At 46.9% G+C, this 20,654-nt stretch overlaps 4 protein-coding genes across 4 annotated transcripts; 1 reads left to right on the top strand and 3 right to left on the bottom strand.

Moving 5' to 3' along the window:
- Window positions 1-2,762: 2,762 nt before the first annotated feature.
- Window positions 2,763-4,237, bottom strand: ACHE_11451S (DUF2461 domain-containing protein; the record flags this gene model as incomplete). The annotated part of the gene is made up of 4 exons (XM_043276022.1): window positions 2,763-2,810; window positions 2,856-2,996; window positions 3,605-3,774; window positions 3,820-4,237. The coding sequence occupies 4 exons, from the start codon at window positions 4,235-4,237 to the stop codon at window positions 2,763-2,765; spliced, it is 777 nt and encodes a 258-aa protein (XP_043132571.1).
- Window positions 4,238-5,516: 1,279 nt separating this feature from the next.
- ACHE_11450A (uncharacterized protein) lies at window positions 5,517-6,716 on the top strand (the record flags this gene model as incomplete). Its single annotated transcript, XM_043276021.1, has 1 exon — window positions 5,517-6,716. One exon carries the CDS (start codon window positions 5,517-5,519, stop codon window positions 6,714-6,716), a length of 1,200 nt encoding a protein of 399 aa, XP_043132570.1.
- A 6,398-nt stretch (window positions 6,717-13,114) lies between these two features.
- On the bottom strand, window positions 13,115-13,717 carry ACHE_11449S (uncharacterized protein; the record flags this gene model as incomplete). The annotated part of the gene is made up of 1 exon (XM_043276019.1): window positions 13,115-13,717. The coding sequence occupies one exon, from the start codon at window positions 13,715-13,717 to the stop codon at window positions 13,115-13,117; it is 603 nt and encodes a 200-aa protein (XP_043132569.1).
- A 6,210-nt stretch (window positions 13,718-19,927) lies between these two features.
- ACHE_11448S (uncharacterized protein) lies at window positions 19,928-20,173 on the bottom strand (the record flags this gene model as incomplete). The annotated part of the gene is made up of 1 exon (XM_043276018.1): window positions 19,928-20,173. The coding sequence occupies one exon, from the start codon at window positions 20,171-20,173 to the stop codon at window positions 19,928-19,930; it is 246 nt and encodes an 81-aa protein (XP_043132568.1).
- Between the last annotated feature and the right edge of the window lie 481 nt (window positions 20,174-20,654).

Below are 20,654 nucleotides of genomic sequence, written 5' to 3'. Positions count from 1 at the left end.
AGGATCAATCATCAGCAGTTATAACTAGTGGACATTTGTATATTGCTTAAATGGTCAGCTTGTGGTGATACTACTGCTGCTGCTATTGTACAGAGTCAGGACAAAGTCAGTGCTCAAGACAACAGGAACAGTGACTATCTGTCCCCCTATGTTCCGAATCTGTAGATTGGGATTCGTCACGGTGCCAGCCCTGGGTGTGAAGCAGGTTGCTCAGGTTCGGGGAATCGGAATTGATCCGGACTGTACGAGGATATACTGATGAGAAATTTTAATTACGCGGAAAGGTGATATAGAAAAGCCATTAGATTGGAAGGATTTCAAAGGATTGAGATTGTGCGGTGCTGCGCGATGTTGGGTGGTGGCTCACCCTCATCTATAGCGCACTCACCCAGGCTCACCCTGGTCGCGCGACCAAAAGAAGAGCTAAGAACCGCCTTGCAATAAAAACAGATACATACGACCATAGGGTGTGGAGAACAGGGCTTCCCGTCCGCTCAGCCGTACTTAAGCCACACGCCGGCCGGTTAGTAGTTGGGTGGGTGACCACCAGCGAATCCCGGCTGTTGTATGTTTTTGTTTTTTCTTTCTAAGCTTTCTTTTTTTTTTTTCTCGTTGTCGCTTTAAGGGTGGTTATGAGCAGGCGAGCATGGCCATGCAAAACAAGATCGCTTTCTCTGCGGCCTTGATTGTCCTCTTTATACTTATACTTGCCCTCGGTCCGTCAAGTCCACCTTTCCACCTTTCTCATCAGCAGAAGCAATGAGGCAAATTTCTCTCGTCCTGAAAATCTCATTTAAGACTGCTGATGCGTCTATTTTCATCTACTAGTGACTGCTGGAGGCTGAGATCCGGTGTCACGGAGCTCAGCCAGGTTAACGGAACATCAACTCATGTGTTCTACCTAGGTAGCTATCGACAAGAATAATTGACATGAGGAAGGAAGAAAGAAGACAACGCCGTATTCATCAACAAAGCAAATGTTGGAACCAAGGATGTAGTGGACATATGGCCAACCGACTACTCGCAACACGGGACGCGGGACGCGTTGTGGTAAACTGGGCTAATACTTTTGTCAAACGGTACCCAGAGCTCGTTCTAATCGGAATAATGACTTTTAGTAAAATCTATGCAAGGGCTCACAAGTTATTCGTCGTTGGTTTATGCTCATTCGAAGCATAATCGCGAAGTATGGCATCCAGGAAGCAGATATCTTAACTTCGAGGGAGCTGGATTTCAGATGGGAGTGATCTCAATTACAATGGTTGTTACAAGCTCCGAACAATATGGCAAAGCAAAAAAAAAAAAAAAAAAATAGCCTGGCAATCGCGAATGGGTCGTAGTGATCCAGGAATACATCCTTGCGAAAGGCATGACGAGGATAATGCATAAGATGGATTTTATGGAAGCAGAGATTCATGATCTTCGGGCAGCAAACGAAGGCCTTTGCAAAAGCCAGAGGGTTAAAAAAACATGTCTAAGCAAAGTAGGGTCGCTATCCACACAGGAATATCAGGAATTAGGAGATCAAATGGAGATTGAGGTGCAACCAATGGAGGAAATACATTAGGGCTGGTCGGCGACCGCGGACCGAGACACGCGCACGGCGCTGTGGCAATTGTGGAAAGGCCGGACACAATGCACGTTCCTGTCAGATAGTAGTAGAGATGTCTGAAGAAGGCGATTCTGAATAGTTTTAATGGAATTTTAGGTAGTGGTAGAAATGTTGGGGTTAAAGTCGCGGCGGAGCGATTTCGTGTGACATTCGCATGTGGGATACGTTAGCTATAAGTTACTAGTTTTTAGCCCTCCACGACCGATTATCATGTTGTTCTATGTGTTTTAGAGATTTCATTTTCACAGACAGGAATAACCATTGATTTTGTAATTTATGCGTATACATAGAATCATTACCACGTCTGTAAAATTTTCTTAGGTGTGTTCTCAAATGCGCTTAGTGGTTGAAAATGGTTCACCGCTTAACGTCACTCACAAGCGAGTTAGCTATAATTTGCTTATACAGTATCGCCGGGCTTTCTTTTCCGTATGGCATTGACCCATCCGACCGTCTTGAACCACAGCGAAGTGATTAACAAAGGCCAAAAATGATGCACGGGGGAAGCGACCATCCAGTAAAACTGATACACTCAATACAAGTAGCCCATTCCTGATTACCTGGCTGTATAACAAGGGTTTCCAGGAAGATCAGCTCTAGTAACACTTCAGCAGTAGCTACCAGGGCCATAGTGAATCGAGTTTTGTCAAAATGGTATTTATCTTCCATCGTAATGCCTTTTTGCATTATAGTAATGTGTACTTCTGAAGCAAATAATTAGGCTTTAAATATTATAATCACTTATTAACCGTCTTAGAAGTGATAAGAGCCAAAAGTGGAGGCACAAGTAGCTGGCCATTCTGGAACCAACACCAACATTGCTACCTTTTGCATCTCCTTGCAGGGGTGTTCATTCGGCCTCGAAGTTTGTGTCTGTATACGCTTTACTGTGTTTAGACCACACCGTCAATTGGCCGCTTAATCTTCTCGCTCTTGTGCTGGCTCTACCAGTTATGCTCTACTTATCTTCAGTCCATCGTTCGACTTGCCTTCATCAAACACCCCCCGCCTGCCATCATCCACAACCTCGTCTTTTCTGCGATGACCTCCTCATCTCCCAAAATCACTGCAAGGGAGCGTGTTCGCAACTTCCATAAGCCTGATAGTCAACCCTCGAGGACCGTACAAAGCTCAAGGAAGCCCAGACAAGCTAAACTCTATCAGGATCTGGCATGATTATATCATTGAGAAACGTGACCTATCGGTTGTAAGCTGAGCCCTTATGCTTTTTGGTATCACTCACAAATGGCTGGAGAATACTGATGATGTTGATTATCCCCTCCTGACCGTCTTCAGTGGTAAAGATTGCATCGTCAACCTTTTTCACAACATGGTAGTTTCTCAATTTCAACAGTTGGATATCCCGATGGTGTGTATCATAACCCTAATCCGGTCAATTCCTGACTTGGGCCGTCTTTCTGAAGGGGGAAAACCGGACCTTTGGTCTTGTCTTCAGAGACCCTTCTTTGTTTTCATCAGCAAATGCCTTCAATGCGCTTTCCGCACTTCCTTCTGCCTTCGGTAGAAACGTGGTCATGAATCTTTCAGAGGCCAATAATTGACGCCAATCTTCAGGTCTTTGGTCAATGCTCTCTCGCAGTAACTGAATTGTGGTGGCTCCGGAGCCCAAAGACCACCGCCGACATACGACGCTCCTGGATCCAGATGGATGTAGTAACATGCATATGGTCTCTGTCTACCCGTCCGCGAGAATGCCGCGGAAAAATGCGTCTAAAGGACAGTGGTGTCACAGGCTGCGCCTGTAGAATAAATGATATGTTATTCGGAGAGATGATCGGAGGGGTTACCAGACTACCTACCCCGCACGGCGTACATTTGTATATAAAGCTGTCCGATCGGACATCCGTTCTCCTGTTCTTCAACGAAATCTTTTGTGTGATAGCTAGTCATTAGCACTACGGGCTTAGCCCTTAACAAGTGGTGTTGAATCAGCACATAATCACTTCCCACGGCAAAGGAAATGCAACTAACCTTGTAGGGTCTCTGGTCCTTGCTGAAGCGAATGTCTCGATATATGCGAAATATAAAATCTTTGGGTGGTAGTTCAGGGATGTTGGAGTCGAAACCGATAACCTTGGGCGTTATGGTTTCTACAAAGGTCTCCCAATCTTTTAAGGCACGTCTGAACTCCTTCTCGTGACCTTCTGGTGTTAGTATAAGTCTATATCCCACTAGCCAGTACTTACTCTTGAACCAAGAACGTCTGTTATTGACCCTAAGGTCTTCCAGGTATAGCAAAGTATTCTTATGTATTTTGTGGTCTGCGTATTCAACACCATCGAGCGGACGTAACATTTCGTGAGGAATGATAGTAACCACCCTCTTCTTGTCTTCCTCTTCGTCCGTATCTTCTTCTTCCTCTTTGATATCTTTCTCGGACGCACTTATTTCTTCTTCATCGTCTTTCTCGCTCTCGGGGTCCTCCTCCTCGGACCTGTAGTCGTCATCTGTACTGTAGAACGCATTCTCATCAGTCCCATCCAACAAAGCATTTTCATCGTCAATGCAAGCTACAGCATTGAGCTTCCTAGGTATGTGGGAAATTCGCCGTGGTCGGCGCGGGTATTGCAGAGACGATGATGCGGCGCGCTTGCGGCTGGGCATTGCCGTCAGATTTTCGATTCTATTATTGGAATGCAGATTTGGCAACGCTTGGGAGCAGTATAGAAGATGAGTTAAAGAAGATATTGGTTTCTTTTTTTTTTTTTTCAGCGACATTCACTTTAGTAGTTTTGAGGAGCGAAGAACAACACGGCAGCATTATCCATATCCAAGTACCCACCCGCCAGGTATTTGGTCGCGTCTTTGGCAGTACCCTCTGTGGAGACTCTAGATTCATAGAGGATTGCTCTCGCTGATCTGCCGCCTTTAAGAGGCCATCCAATCACAATACTGGAGATGGAGTATAACCCACCACGCTAATGCATTATCTTCGCAAACTGGCTGAAAAAGGAAAGTGGGAGATGAGAACTCCTTGGCAACAGAATAGCACGATGGCGCTGGACGTTTCTTCGCGGCAATTATTAATGGCAGAAAATCGACACGCGGGCGGCCTTGCAATCCACGTGTAGACAATTAACTAACCGTAGTAATAAATGTTCACAGTACGTCCTGCACTAACTAGCCTTTTATGGGGCTATGTCAATCCCTCCGAGAAAAACGCCTATTTCTTATTGGCCACATCGCGAACCCAATCTTCTGTTGGTCTTCAGCTGAGGTGGTGCTATCAATATTCCTGCGCAGAAGTTCCCACTCTTCTGTATAGATACAGCTCCGCCATCTGCTTAGAAAACCACAAGGTTGCCTATGAAACAGGACTCTTAAGTCAATGATGCACCCTTTCCAGAGTTGGATTATAGCTCAGCAGGCTCCACTCTGTTTCCCTTAACTAAACCAGGCTGACAGTATAAAAACTCAATCCATAGCATTATGGGGGTGGCCCTACTATGCACCTCCACAGTATAAAGGGACAACAACACGCGAAATAATCAAGAATAATCAAAACAGTTCTGTTCTTACCAACATCTAGGAATCGTCTGCAAGCATGACTCCATCGATGAGACCATAAATTCACTCCGTCACCCCATCTGCGAAGGACAAGAGGCTCGTCCCACGGTGACACTTGGCGCTATCAATAGAGATGTTACGAAACCTACAAAATTCCCTCCTCTTTCTTATGAACAGTTGCTGTTTGCTGACTGCAACCTATTAAGGTCCTTTCCACCGCTCATGACTCGCTATCACGAGCTACAGGGTAAACTACCCCTTGTCCAAGCGTACCCACGCAGATTTGCCTCTCTTGATAAGGATCTATCGGATAAATAGTTGGCCCGAGTAGCGAGGTCAGGAGATTCTTATAGTCAACGTGTGCACCGGGCCACACATGGCGCCCATAACACGCCATTCAGTCAGAGGTATAGCCTCCGGCTCGGCCCTTCACCGGGGCCATCACCGGGCGCAAGTTATAACCGCATCTGCGAAGACCCACAGGCACCGTAAACCGAAAAAGCCAGATAAACAGACAGAAGGGGATCCAGGCGAGCCAAACGCCCCGCCTCCAGCTCCAACGCCTTCAAACATGGACATGGAGGTGGAAACTGAAGCCTCAATGACCACGCTAGAGCCCCAGAGCCCAAATGAGCAACTAGATCTCGAGCTCACAAAACACGCCAGCATCGCCCTACAAGCCCGGGCTGAGAGAGAAAAAGAAGAGGACAAGGAGATATTGGAGCTGCTAACTCTACTTGACAAAAAAGTCTCCTCTATGAAACAGAGAAGCCTAGACAGGGCCTCCTCTTTTGGCAATGCCCTCCAAAGCTTCGTGCACAACTATTTCACCCATTCCGGCACCAGTGCACGTGACCAAACCGCCACAGCCAACCAGGCCCCAGCTGGGGCTCCCCAAACATATGCAGCCACTGCCACCGAACCCAGTTCAGACAACAAAACTACAAGGAAACCCCATAACACACCCCCTAAGCCAGAAAGGCCCCTACGCCTTTTCCTCCGGCTCCCAACAGACCACCCAGCCCGTCACGCCAGCCCACATGTGGCACTACAAAAGCTACGCAGTAGCCTGGATCCAGCGGTCACTGCTACCATAAAAGAAATACAACATATTCCCACAGGACTCGCCATTGGACCTAAAGACGCCCAAAGCGGACAGATCCTGCTCAACAAAAAGGAGGAGATACAACAGGCAATCCAAGGCTCTAACGCAGAGCTAGAACAGAGATGGGCAATCTTTGTCATTCCCAGTGCCATCAAACAATACATTGGCTATGACGGTTCTATTGTCACTGTATCAGAGCAAGCAGCAAAGGAAGAATTCAAGCTGCAGACAGGCACCATGCCTCTAAAGCTACACTGGTCCAGGAAGAGCCAAGAACATTCTCTCAATACAGACAACACAGCAACAATGGTCCTGGCAGTGCCAGAGACCTCTGCCCCCAGGATCCCGCCTTGGATCCATTTTTTCGGCAAGAACCTCCGCATTAGGCGCAAGATCATAACCCCCAAAGTCCAACAATGTGCTGTTACAGACCTTGTCGTGTTAGACTCACGTGATGACGCGGGGAGTTAAGAAAGAACTATTGGATGATGGTTGATGATGGATATGCAGGAAGCAACAGGGATCAAGTTGATATCCGAACAGGTCACGTGATATGGTATATGGTATACGGCGCGGTATACAGGATGGTATATGGTATATGGTATATGGTATAAGGTATACACCGTGGCACATGAATCGGTATACAGACCAAAGGATATATAAGGACGCTCATTCATGTACTTAGCTTAGTTCTTCGCGATCAATCTAGTTAATCAAGCATTGGTTACCTTCTAGTTTCTGACTCGTCCGCACTTAACCAACAACCCAGTATACGTACTCGGTTGGCCTTGTTTCTCTATTCGTTACCTTTACTGTTTCTACTTGTTGAATATCTTACGGAGCCTGGAGGGGGCGACATACCCATCAACGCATACGACATACCGAACCGGACCCGGAGGGGCATTGAGCATACGATCACTTGGGAGACACTTAGGGTAAGTGTCCAGTCTCGAAATACAACTAACTAGAACCCTAGGTACGATACGAGAGAAGCCAGGTTGTGACACATTGATCGCCAGTCAGTACGAGTCAGGTTTCGAGACTATATTGACTTAAAACATGAACCGCAACCATGTCCAACAACAGTAACAGCAACACCACTCCCAGGTCCTCTCGTGGACCTGAGGGACGAACTCCGACTTATGAAGAGCTCTTTGGAATGGTTAGCCAGCTGCAGGAAAGCATCACTACTTTGGAAGAACGACAGTCAGCCAAAGCTATCAAAGTTCGACCGCCGGAACCCTTTGATGGTACCCGATACAAGTTGCGACCCTTTATCACTCAGTTGGACTTGTATGTCCGCATGAACCGGAGCAAGCTCATCTTCGAATCCAACAAAGTCCTACTTGCAGCAACTTATTTGACTGGACCAGCATTTGATTGGTTTGAACCTACCTTGCGCGATTTCCAGGAGAAGGATGAACAGTACCATAACGACAATACCACTGAGGTTTTCAGCAGCTTCCCTGAATTCAAGAAACGACTCCAGGGAACGTTTGGAGATATTGACGCCACGCGGAACGCTGAACGGAAGCTATGGCGACTCAAACAGACAGGATCAGTAGCCAAGTTGGTATCTGATTTCCAGCAAATCATCACCCACCTGAATTGGGATGAAACGATGTACATTGCGAAGTTCAAAGAAATGTTGAAACCAGAGATTCAGGAGAAACTGGTTTGGATGGAACGACCGACATCATTGAACGAACTCTTTGAACGAGCCGTGAAGATTGACAACACCCTGTATGACCTTAGAGTCAGACAGAAGGAGTCAAGATATGGGAACACCTTCAGAGGAAACCCACGAAAGAGCCACTATCAATCGAATGATAAACGACCAGCTCAACCACGAAGCCAAGGGTATGAAGATCCCTATGGACCACGACCGATGGAGTTGGACGCCACACAGCATAGGCCCTTCGTATCTGACAAGGAAAGAGAGCGAAGGAGGAAAGAGAAACTTTGCTTCACATGTGGAAAGCCGGGCCACATGACGAAGGCATGCAGGCAACGACAGAATGTTAGGCCTCAGCAACAACGAAATGATAACAAGCAATTGCACGCTACCCAGGAGAGAGGAGCGTATGACACCACAGGAATTGTGAACCCTGAACTCAGAGCAACGAATGATTCTGGATGGCACATGCAAGAGGCTTCGGATGAGCATGGAGGACCATGGAGATCCAGAACTATGATTGTACCCAACCTGAGCCCATTGAGGAGGTTGATGGAAGAACAGACGACCCTCACGACAGAGGAAATTGATGAAATCATGAGTTCAAGTGAAGATGAATATTGGCCCAAAGAACGGATGGTGGGATCCGACAGCGGAAGCAACAAAGCCCATATAAGGACGGATGGGTCCGAAAAAGCCATCAACAAGCCAGTTCAGGAGAAATCACTCAGCGAACTGCCCAACCAAGATTGGCCAGTTAATGATTTCCTTGACGAAGAGTACGGTACTCAGTGGAATGGCCACGATCCCAACGTGGAGGAACTCCATGAGATACCGGAGACACCTCAGAATGCAACTCCCGAAAATGATGAACAAGAAGAACAGAGTCTGGCAGAAGATAATGAGGGATACACGAAGTCCAGTGTGTATAGCCCTATCTCGAGACAACAGCTATGGTCCAAGCGATATACGGAACAACGAAAAGCCGATGAAGAAACAAATACCGACGTTGCCGCGTACTTCATTGATGATATAGTTATTTCACTCCAGGAGAACCCCAAGAGGCTCTCTAAAGGATTGAAGGAACTATTCAATGAATTGAACACGTATTGCCCACATCAGAACCTGAAATGTTGGGAACGAACGAACGAAACTTGGGATGAACACCTACGGAAATGCGACCAGCACCCATACACGTGCCACTACTGTGGACAGAACAATGGAGAACTATGGGGATACTTACAAGACATCACGACCAAACGACTACGAGGCCCCATCCACAGCTCATGCAAGTATGATTGGTGTGACTGTGTGCACTATCGAGAGCACCCAAAGCATAACCAATTACCTTGGATTGTGTGTTATAGCCATGCATGTGGAAAACACTATGATCGGAAGAAAATGGCGCATTATTTCCCAGAACGACCTAGGAAATATGACGACAGTTGTCCTTGTTGGGATTGGAACTGTGCATGCAGAGGATATCTACTGCATCCAGAGCATTCAAGTATGCACTGGACTGCTTGTTATGAAGACGACTGCATAGTTCACTTTGAACCCAAGGATTACTACCCAAGTCCACGACGTCTACGGCAACCAAGATGGCAAGCGAGCCTATCAGCGACACAGCGAGGATACCACTTGAAGTTTATGACACCAGTTCTCAATCAACTAGCCAGAGTGATGGTTGACTCAGGAGCTACTGGAAATTACATGGATCCAAGATTCCAGCGACAATTGGGGATCTTAGGAATTGAGAAGGCGCAGCCAGAGCCTATCTCAGGACTGAATGGTGAGAATTTGGGAAGCCACCTGACGGTCGAATCGGGATTTGTCCCTATGGCTGTAGCGGAACATGAAGAAAGGATCAATTTCGACGTGACACCGCTGGGACAATACGATATAGTGTTGGGGATTCCATGGCTCAGGAATCACAACCCGGAAATTAACTGGAAAACTGGACAAATGAACTTTGTGAATTGTGATTGCCCAAGAATGAAAGGACCGAGTCAACGGGAGGCCGGGACCTCACCACGATCTACAGGCAGGAGACCTGGTAGATACGTAAAGCAACCGAGAGGTGGGTTGAATAACAGAGAAATGAATGACACAGCAACGAACATTGTTTTAGCAGCCACCAGGGCCTCAGAACGACATTGGCTGATGAATTTACCCGGATGGGCACCGGACACGACCCAGAAGTATTGCGAATACTTGATGGATGAGGATACATCCAAGAGATCAGCATCGATTGAGGAGTATCGCTCAGGAAGAGTTGATAGCAACCAAGAAGCATCAGACTCAGAGCTAAGCTCATGGGAATGGATTGACCATAAGGAGCTAGCAGCAACGACTCAGGAACCACAGATTCCACAGGAGTATATTGAGTTTCAGCACTTGTTCAAGCAGCCCGAACGACCTGAACTACCAGACCACGGACCACACGATCATCACATACCCCTTATGGAAGGGAAGACACCGACATGCAAAAAGATTTACCCGATGTCAGAACGAGAATCGAAAATACTACGGGAATATATTGAAGAACAATTGGCGAAAGGATTCATCAGACCATCAACATCACCAGCAGGGCACGGAGTCCTATTTGTACCAAAAAAGGATGGAAGTCTACGACTATGCGCAGATTATCGACCACTCAACGCCATCACCATCAAGGATCGACATCCATTACCACGAGTTGATGAAATGCAAGACCGAATCAGAGGAGCAAAATGGTTCACCAAATTCGACCTTGTAGACGCCTACAATCGACTACGGATCGCCAGAGGAGAAGAATGGAAAACAACCATCAGAACGAAATATGGACATTATGAATATTTGGTCATGCCATTTGGGCTTACCAACGCACCAGCATCATTTCAACGATTCATCTATGATGTACTTGGAGTATATCTCGACATCTTCGTGATAGTCTACCTTGACGACATCTTGGTCTTCTCCAGCACCTTTGAAGAACATGTGCAGCATGTCAAGAAAGTACTGCAAAAACTTGAGGAAGCAAAGCTACGATTGAAGTTGAAGAAGTGTGAATTCCATGTTCAGGAAACTGAGTTCTTAGGACACTGGATCACTACAGAGGGAATACAGATGGATAAGAACAAAGTTCAAGCAATCTTGGATTGGCCAGAACTGAAGAACACCAAGGAAGTTCAGCAGTTTACAGGACTTGTGAACTACTACCGACGATTCTTGAAGGACTACTCACAATTCATGACGCCACTGTTCAAATTGTTGAAAAAGGGACAAGAGTTCCAATGGGGACCAGAACAACGACAAGCGTTTCAACAAGCCAAGGAAAGAATTGTATCTGCACCAGCACTAGTGCAGTTCGACCCAGAGAAGGAAACCACGATTGAAACAGATGCATCAGATTACGCCATTGGTATGAGAATGACTCAACCAGGACCAGATGGAAAACCACGAGCCGTTGCATTCCACTCAAGGAAACTAGTTCAAGCAGAGTTGAACTATGACATCCATGACAAAGAATTGCTAGCTATAGTGGTAGCATTCAAGACTTGGAGAGTATATTTGGAAGGAGCACAACACACTGTACTTGTGAAAACAGATCACAAGAACCTGACCTTCTTCACAACAACTAAAGAATTGACCCGAAGACAGGCCAGATGGGCTGAAATACTATCGCAATATGACTTCAAGATCATCCACTGCAAAGGAAATGAGAATGGACAAGCAGACGCACTCAGTCGACGACCAGACTATGAGATCAAAGACCGAACGATTAACCCAGCGATATTGAAAACCAACGAAGACGGAACCATCAGCTACAACCACCAGGTGTTAGCAGCGACAATGCACACCTCGAATGAACCTTTGGAAAGAAAAATTGTTGAAGAAACACGAAAAGATAAAATGATCCAGGTTATGATTGAAAACTCAGCAGAAAACAACAAATTGACCACTGATGACAATGGATTAGTGTACTTGCACAATCTCATCTATGTGCCAAAGAGCATGAGAAATGAGATCATCAGCATGCACCATGACACTCCACTCCACAGACATTTGGGAACAGAGAAAACAGCTGAACAAATCATGAGAAACTACTATTTCCCAAACACGCGAAAAGTTGTTCAAGAATATGTGAAGAACTGTGAAACTTGCATTCAAGATAAGGCAGCAAGACATCAACCCTACGGAAAAATGCAATCCCCGGATGCTCCAACACATCCATGGGAATGGGTTACCATCGACTTCATCACACAGTTACCGACATCACAAGGATATGACTCCATCACAGTCATCACAGACCGAATGACCAAATATATCCATTTGGTACCAGCCAAAGGAACCATGACCGCAGCAGATATGGCACAGATATTCCTGAAGCATGTCATTACCAACCATGGAATGCCTCAGAAGATCACATCAGACAGAGACAAGCTGTTCACTTCGAAATTCTGGACGACACTCACAAACTTGATGGGTATAGAGCACTGCCTCACCACAGCCTACCACCCACAAGCAAATGGTCAAACTGAACGAACCAACCAAACAATTGAGCAATACCTACGGCACTACATCAACTATGAACAAGATGATTGGGTTAGATTCCTACCCATGGCATAGTTTGCATACAACAACGCAGAACACTCAACACTCAAAGTAACGCCATTTTACGCCAATTATGGATACCACCCAGTGCTATATGAGAAACCACAACCACAAGAGTCCACATCAGAAACAGCAAATGAGACAGTCCAAAAGCTGAAGAACTTACACCACCAACTGTCAAGAGACATTGACTTCATGAACCTACGAGCGGCTATATATTACGACAAGCACCATGGAGAGGGACCTACCTTGAAGAGGGGGGAGAAAGTATTCCTGCTCCGCAGAAATATCAAAACGAAACGACCAAGTCAAAAGCTCGATCATCAGAAGATTGGACCTTTCACCATTGAAGAAAAAACAGGACCAGTGAATTACCGCTTGAAACTACCGAAATCAATGAAGCGCATACATCCAGTATTTCACATCTCGCTATTGGAACCAGCACCGAAAAACGCCATGCCAACAGAAAATATCGAAATCGAAAGCGATGATGATGAATATGAAGTTGAACGAATTCTGGATTACCGACAAGTCAATGGACGACCATGTTACCTGATCAAATGGAAAGGGTACGATACCTCTGAGAACACATGGGAACCTATTGCGAACTTGACTGGTTGCCACCAGTTGGTGAAGGAATACCACCAGCGACAGCAGAGTCGAAATTCTCCCAGAAGGAAGGGGAATTCAGCATCTGAGTCAAACTAGGATCATCAGACATTGATGCCAGTTGAGCATTGTACTCAACGTCCTTTCTTTGTTTCTGAAGATTCTCTTGCTCTTCACGAGCCTTACGTTCCTTTTCAAGACGTTCAGATTCCTCTTTTTCTCGACGTTCAAGATCTTCCAACTCTGCAATCTCCTTATAATCGCGAGCGATAAAATCACCGGCACGAGAACGAAGCAAAGACTCCTGACGCTCAAGACGCATCACCTTAGCCAGAGCATCTCGCCGTTCCTCAGCAATTTGTTGTTGAAGTTTCACCAGTCGCCGCCATTCAGCATCGGAATAAGTTGGTTTGGACATTTCGCACTTTACCCCACTACCACGAACACACTCGCTACAACGATCGGAACTCTCGGACTTGAAGCAGACCTTATGAAGACGCACACAACGATCGCAAGGGATAACCGCACGAAAACCTTCGGATTCAATACGTTGACGTAACACGTTCTTGCGCACTGCAGTTCTGGAGGACATAATGAATCAGCAAAAGAAGGTGAAAAGAAGTTGGGCAGCCAGGCGCTTACCTGAGGGATGCCGCAGCTTTATGACTTTCGAGGACGAAAGCCTGAAAGAGGGGGAGGTAATGTTACAGACCTTGCCGTATCAGCCTCACGTGATGATACAGGGTTAGGATGGAATCATTGGATAACAGTTGATGGTGGATATGCAGGAAGGAACAAGGATCAATTTGATATTTGGCAGACCTATCACGTGATCACCAGCGTATCCGGGATACGCCAAGAACTTATCATGGCTATGAAGAGAACATATCAACGACACGCTCGGAGCGTATCGAGGATCAGACCCGAGCATATCATGGATACGACCAGGAAGGATATATAAGGACACTCATTCATGTACTTAGCTTAGTTCTTCGCGATCAATTTTCAAGTCTTACAGCATTGGTTACCTTCTAGTTTCTGACTCGTCCGCACTTAACCAACAACCCAGTATACGTACTCGGTTGGCCTTGTTTCTCTATTCGTTACCTTTATCGTTTCTACTTGTTGACTATCTTACGGAGCCTGGAGGGGGCGATATACCCATCAACGCATACGACATACCGAACCGGACCCGGAGGGGCATTGAGCATACAATTACTTGGAAGACACTTAGGGTAATTGTCCAGTCTCGAAATATAACTAACTAGAACCCTAGGTACGATACGAGAGAAGCCAGGTTGTGACAACATGCTCATGCGGCCGCAGAAAAGAGCCTTCCCACTTCTATTTCTGCCGAGAGGGTCGCAAAGCAGTGGCACATCCATGGGGCCAACAGACTGTAGCAGACATCCTCACCAAAAAGACAGGATTCACTGCATATGCAGAATGGCTGGGAGAATCACTCTTCTATACAACCATCTGCAAACGCCATTAGGATGCTGAGCGCATCAAGCCTGGGAACCAATAGGCTTACCTCTGGCTCCCCTCCTTTTCCTCTTTCCCCCACTCTCCTTTATTCCTCCCCCTTTCTGTTCCTTTCTCTCCCTATTTCCTTCTCAGGAAAACCTGATATGCCCAGTCTGTTGCTTAGCAGCTGTGAATACCCAAGCAGCCCCCCGCGCGGGGGGCTACCTGTATTTAGATGATAGATGGTAGTTTAGCTAGAGAACAGGCAGTTCCGATCTGCCCGTCGTATGTCCCGCTCCGGGACCATGAGCCTCACCGCCCCGCGGAAAGGACTCGCCCCCGACGATAAATAGCACACACACACACACACACGCATATAGTAGATTAAGCACTCAATCAGCTACGTACGCGCAAATACGTTCGATAGACAATATAACTCTACCTTCCGTTAAGGGAATACACAGCTCGTAGTCTCTGCAGAACCTGATCTCGCAAAAGGCTATCGGAGCTCTTCAGCTCCGATCCGGCAGTGAGGAGCGGAAGAGACTGGAAGTTCAAATAATTCGAGGTCGTGGGAATCTCAAGGAGAAGATGCACAGTTTCCGTATCATATCGCTGGATTACGGTCTCCAAACTAAGCTCTTCCAAATCCGGATTAGTAAATAACTCGTTGTGTCCGCTGACTCGATAAAGAAATATGAGGCCGTGCTTCCGTAAAGCCTCGTACAGCCGCTCTAAGGAAGTGTTGGCAGAGCAGGCGTTCCAATTCAAGAGCTGCTGCTCCAACATGGCCTCCCGAGCATGACTGCGTTGCGGTGAGTGGAGGACCAGTCGACAGTAACGGCCCAATTCCGCCAATACGAAGAGAAGCTCTGTGCAATATCCGTACATTGGATGGTGCCATCGGCCCATTCTTCGGACAGCGACGGACAAGTCTATTGTGTTTAGCTCCTGCTCTTCGTCTGGGTCCAGAAGAAACGCAGTACACATATCCCAATAGAGATACGCCCCAAAACATAGTCGGGATAGGCTGTCATGCTCAGAAAGACAAGAAGTACGGCGAAGTAGTTTGCCAATCAGGATCCGAGCCGCAAGTAAGTGTTGCTTTCCAAAATCAGTCATGTCGTAATCAGCTCCGTGTGACAGTGCCAGTAGCATAACAGTAAGAAGAGATGCCTGTGGGGTTGTCTCCAACCGGCCTATCTCGTCTCGGAGGCATACCAGGGCTCTGCCTCTCTCTTCGAGGGCAATTATTGAAGCTTGCGCAGAGAAGTACTGTTCATGACGGGCGCTGATTGACTGGATTATATGCACCAATGCGCACGACTCTGTAATATATTCCAAGACAGGGAAAGAATAGGGGTTGTTATCGGGGTCGAGCACCATCATCTGGCTCACTCTTTCTAACCAATATTGGAAGAGCCGTCGGTTGATGATGGTGCCCATCCGGGACGAGACCCAGGCCGTCTCATATTGCCATGGCGTCAATCGCGGGGTCGAAGAGCAGATCAGACCTTGGCGCCAACAACGGAGGCATACTGGATATGTCTCGTCACATTTCACCCGCTTCGCTTTGCATTGCCGACAACCGAGTTTACTTTTCGATTTCTGCCTCGAATCAAGCAGCCGCTCCTGCAATGTCACGGGCGATGTTGCGTGCCCTGGCGAGCAGGTGATTGGTACGAAACGCACGCGGAAGAACGACATCTTCTCACCGAATGAGAGGTCCCATGCGATATTAAGTCCTCCTGCTCAGATCTCTCACCTATGATGGAAACGACCTTTTAGTGGGCAAGAGTAGTTGATTGGATGGGGTGGCCTATCGGCTCAACTAAACTATATAACTACCGGGCAGAAAGCGGGGGCGGTGAGACACGTGACCCACTGGGTACTGTCGGAATATAGAGGTTCCTTACCGAACGATACCAACTGATGCCTGATTAATGCCTCACTAATACCTTATGGCACAAGCAGCTTATTTACTCCTTTGCCCTTGATGCTATTAAAACCGCACAATCGCTTGATATACTCTATAAGGTAGTCAACGATCTTATATAGGATCCCAGATAGCTTCATTTTACAAGAATCAGAGACCTCGACCATATACGCTTGATAGTTACGTCCTTTGGACCCTGACTAAGCCGTGGTTCCGACAGCTGAATATCATCCCGATCCTCATTCCTCCGGTAACATCCTTGTTTCTTTCCTGCATCTTCATCGTAGTTTGCTATGCAATGATCCTACCTTGACTCCCTGCATCATCACGTGAGACTGATGCAGTAAGTGAAGCGGGGTCTCTCGGATCGTAGCTCAGAGGGGAAATCGGGAGTCGATTTATTCCGGACTAACGACAAAGCAGCTGCGGGTTACCCCACAATCAAAGCGCTGGTGGGGACCAGAGATTAGAGAGGCTCATAGAGCCTACAGTCAAGCAAGGCGAGCGTGGCAAGGACAACAAGTCTCTACAGCAGAACTAAGAGAGCTCTGGAATAGGTACTATCAAGCTATCCGACAAGCAAAGCGTACCTGTTGGGAAACCTTCCTGGAAGGGTCAACAGACCACCCAGGCCCTAGGGACACTGCCAGGTGCTGGAAAGCTCTGAACTACACAAAGCCCAGGACAGCCACAACAACACCAACGTTACATGGACCTCAAGGGCAGCTAGCCAGCTCCATTGAGGAAAAGGAGACCCTAATTCGGGAAACAGCCTTCCCCCAACACCAGGAGATAGCCAGGGAGTTGAGATCCCCCAAGGGTCCTGGCATAGCCAGGTAGATGAAGAGATAGTGAGACATGCTCTGTTTCACCAGGCAGTCCAGAAGGCTCCAGGAATCGATCGTTTGAATTTTCGAGCTCTCCGGCTCTTGTGGGAATGGGACAGCCCTAGAATTGTTGCTCTGGCCCGACAATGTTTCCAGTTGGGTCTACATCCACCAGTATGGAAGGTAGCGAAGGGTATTCTGTTAAGGAAACCTAATAAACCAGACTACACAGCTGTGAAGGCTTACCGGGTGATTAGCTTACTAAACTGCTTAGGGAAAGTGGTCGAGAAGGTAGCAGCAGATGCAATTGCCCGCCACTGTGAGACTATGGGAGTACTACACCCAGGACAGATGGGAAGTCGCAAGCAACGGAGTGCAATTGATGCAGTGGCATGTCTGATACAGAATACCCATGAAGCCTGGAAACTCCAGCAACTTGTGGGAGCACTATTTCTTGATGTGAAGGGAGCATTCGACCATGTGAACCCAAGCCAACTGATAGCCCGACTGATCAAATTCAACCTAGATGGGGATCTGATCCGATGGGTACAGTCCTTCTTGACTGACAGATGGGTACAGCTACAGATCGACAACACACAGTGCCCAGCACACCCAATTAACTCAGGGGTGCCACAGGGCTCACCAGTGTCACCGATTCTCTTCATTATCTACCTCAGCGGTGTATTTGATGTAGTTGAGAGGAGAGTGAATGGTATCCGGTGTCTCTCATTTGCAGATGACATAGGCCTGCTCGCTCCAGGATATTCAGTTAGAGAGGTCTGCAAGAAGCTGCAGGATGTCACGAGCTCAGAATAGTAGATAATAACGAAATGATATTCCTATCTAAACTATTGTAGCCATCGACGAGAATATCGAATCTGAAGAGGAAAAGAAAAGAAAGAAGAGTCTATTTACACAAAGAAGTCTTATATATGTGTCACAGGCTGCGCCTGTAGAATAAACGATATGTTATTTGGAGAGATGATCGGAGGGGTTACCAGGCTACCTACCCCGCACGGCGTACATTTGTATATAAAGCTGTCCGATCGGACATCTGTTCTCCTGTTCTTCAACGAAATCTTTTGTGTGATAGCTAGTCATTAGCACTACGGGCTTAGCCCATAACACAATCGGCAGATATAGGCTGCTGATCCTAGATGGACATAGCAGTCATGCTACAGCAGAATTTGACAGATTCTGTACGGAAAGGAAGATTATTCCATTATATATGCCTCCACATTCGTCTCATATTCTTCAGCCATTGGATGTGTCATGCTTTTCACCTCTGAAATATCTATACGGCCAGAGAACACAAGAGAAAATTCAGGATGAAGTCCACTCGATCGGGAAGGAGGATTTTCTTCATATTCATCCAGCAGTCCATCAAAAAGCTTTATCCTCATCAAATATTAGAAGTGGCTTTGCAGCAACTGGCTTGATTCCTTTTTCTCCAGAGAGAGTTCTCTCTAAGTTGAATATCCAACACAAGACGCCAACACCACCTTCTTCATCCCATAGCAATCAGTCCTTTGGAGCGGGGAAGACACCAGCCAATATATACGAATTGGAGAAGCAGAAACAGCGTATTGAATCTCTCAGAGGCGTTGTATCTCCATCCACAGTGGATGAGGCTATGAAGAAAGTGATCAAGGGCGCTGAAATGACTATGCAAAATGCCATTCTATTACAACAGCGAGTTGATAAGCTTCAGTCAGAAAATCAGTACAGGAAAACAAGAAGGGAAAGAGCCAGACAATTCATTAAAAACGGAGGGAGTTTAATGGTTGCTGAAGCTAGAAAGAAGGCTCAAGAGCAGAGAGAGGAAGAAGAACAGACAGAGAATCAGGTACAACAATCAAGGCCACGCAGGCCAACAAAATGCAGTAATTGTGGTGCTTTTGGTCATAATAGGCTTAGATGCCCTAGTAAATAGCTTCAGTCATTTTAGATAGAAATTAAATCCAATTTTGTGGTGGTAAGAAGCATTGAAAACTGCAGCGTTGAGAATTCGTAGAATTCGGAGCCACTCGGTGGTCGGCGCCGCTCGGTGGTCGATTACGTTAATATAAATGGGAGACAGGAAGATGGCAGGATGACTGGAAATTGAGGGACGAACATAGGAAGAGGCCACAATAAAAGAGTGGGCGCCATGGCAGCCTGGCCTCTAATACAGTGCCATGAGGCCATTTTCGGCGCCGTCACAGAATGGCGACTGCAGCCGTGATGGTGAAGCAAAAGGTGAGCCTTCATCAAAAGACCGAGGATGGGAACGCCCGCAGTGGCCCGTGGGAGCCCTGAAGCAAGGAGTCGGGGTCGGGGTGCGTGGTCGTAAACACACATGGCCGTGGTGAAAGGCATGAATCACGTGTTACCAAATGACGGCCGAAAATGGCAGCCATTTGGTAAACACAAATTGTCAGACTGCAAATTTGCGGATTTGCCGCAGCCTAATCACACTACATTCAGTTATCCCCACAGCCACATAAGCATAAGCGTAATCCCTGTTCCTAAAATTAACAACAGTTCATCTCTGGATTATTGGTGTCTGTTTGTCTCTCACCTAGACTGTACACTAATCTGTCAGCTCGCCCGCTGCAATCTTCGCATCCAACTCAGCGATTCTGTGGTCGAGTTCCTCACATATTTCGTCCGCTGCCACAGCAATGACAGTCCCATCAGGATTTTTTATATAGTGGCCATTATTAACAGGATACAAACTGGCAGCCGGGTTTGCCAGTTGGATTTTGGCAGCTTCATCAAGGGTAGTGAAGATGCAGACACCCTCAGGGATTGGGTCCTTGTAGCGAGTGGTTGACATTTCTGGATTCTTCTCACAGCAGAGATTGGGAACAAAATCAGTGATGGGCAACATAAAATGTAAAGAACAGCAATCCATCAATGCCCTTTTATAATACAGCATTGCATTCATGGACGTTATGTGATGTCAGCCCAGAGCCCAGTTCTACTTTTCAGGTGGCCTGAACTCTATTTCGAGTCCATGCCACCTGTGACGGCTTGACACATGAAGCCGCCATAGTGGCTGATATAAACAAACGCCGCTATCCAAGCAATGTGATAGCTCAACTGTGAGTCATTAGACGGCTCAACGCTGCAGTAACAATTGATACATCCAATCGCCGCTACTCGGGCAAGCAGCCATGCTGTCAACAAACCCATACAAGAAGCCCTTCACTACCTAGATAGACTTTCTCTTCTCTTCTCCAGATTCGATATTCTCGTCGATGGCTACAATAGTCTAGATAGGAGTTCAGTTCGTTATTATCTACTATTCCGAGCCC

Source organism: Aspergillus chevalieri, chromosome 1, assembly GCF_016861735.1.
Source record: "Aspergillus chevalieri M1 DNA, chromosome 1, nearly complete sequence".
Taxonomy (NCBI): Eukaryota; Fungi; Ascomycota; class Eurotiomycetes; order Eurotiales; family Aspergillaceae; genus Aspergillus; species Aspergillus chevalieri.
The sequence above is the reverse complement of the archived record's forward strand: the minus strand, read 5'-3'. Positions and strand labels throughout refer to the sequence as shown.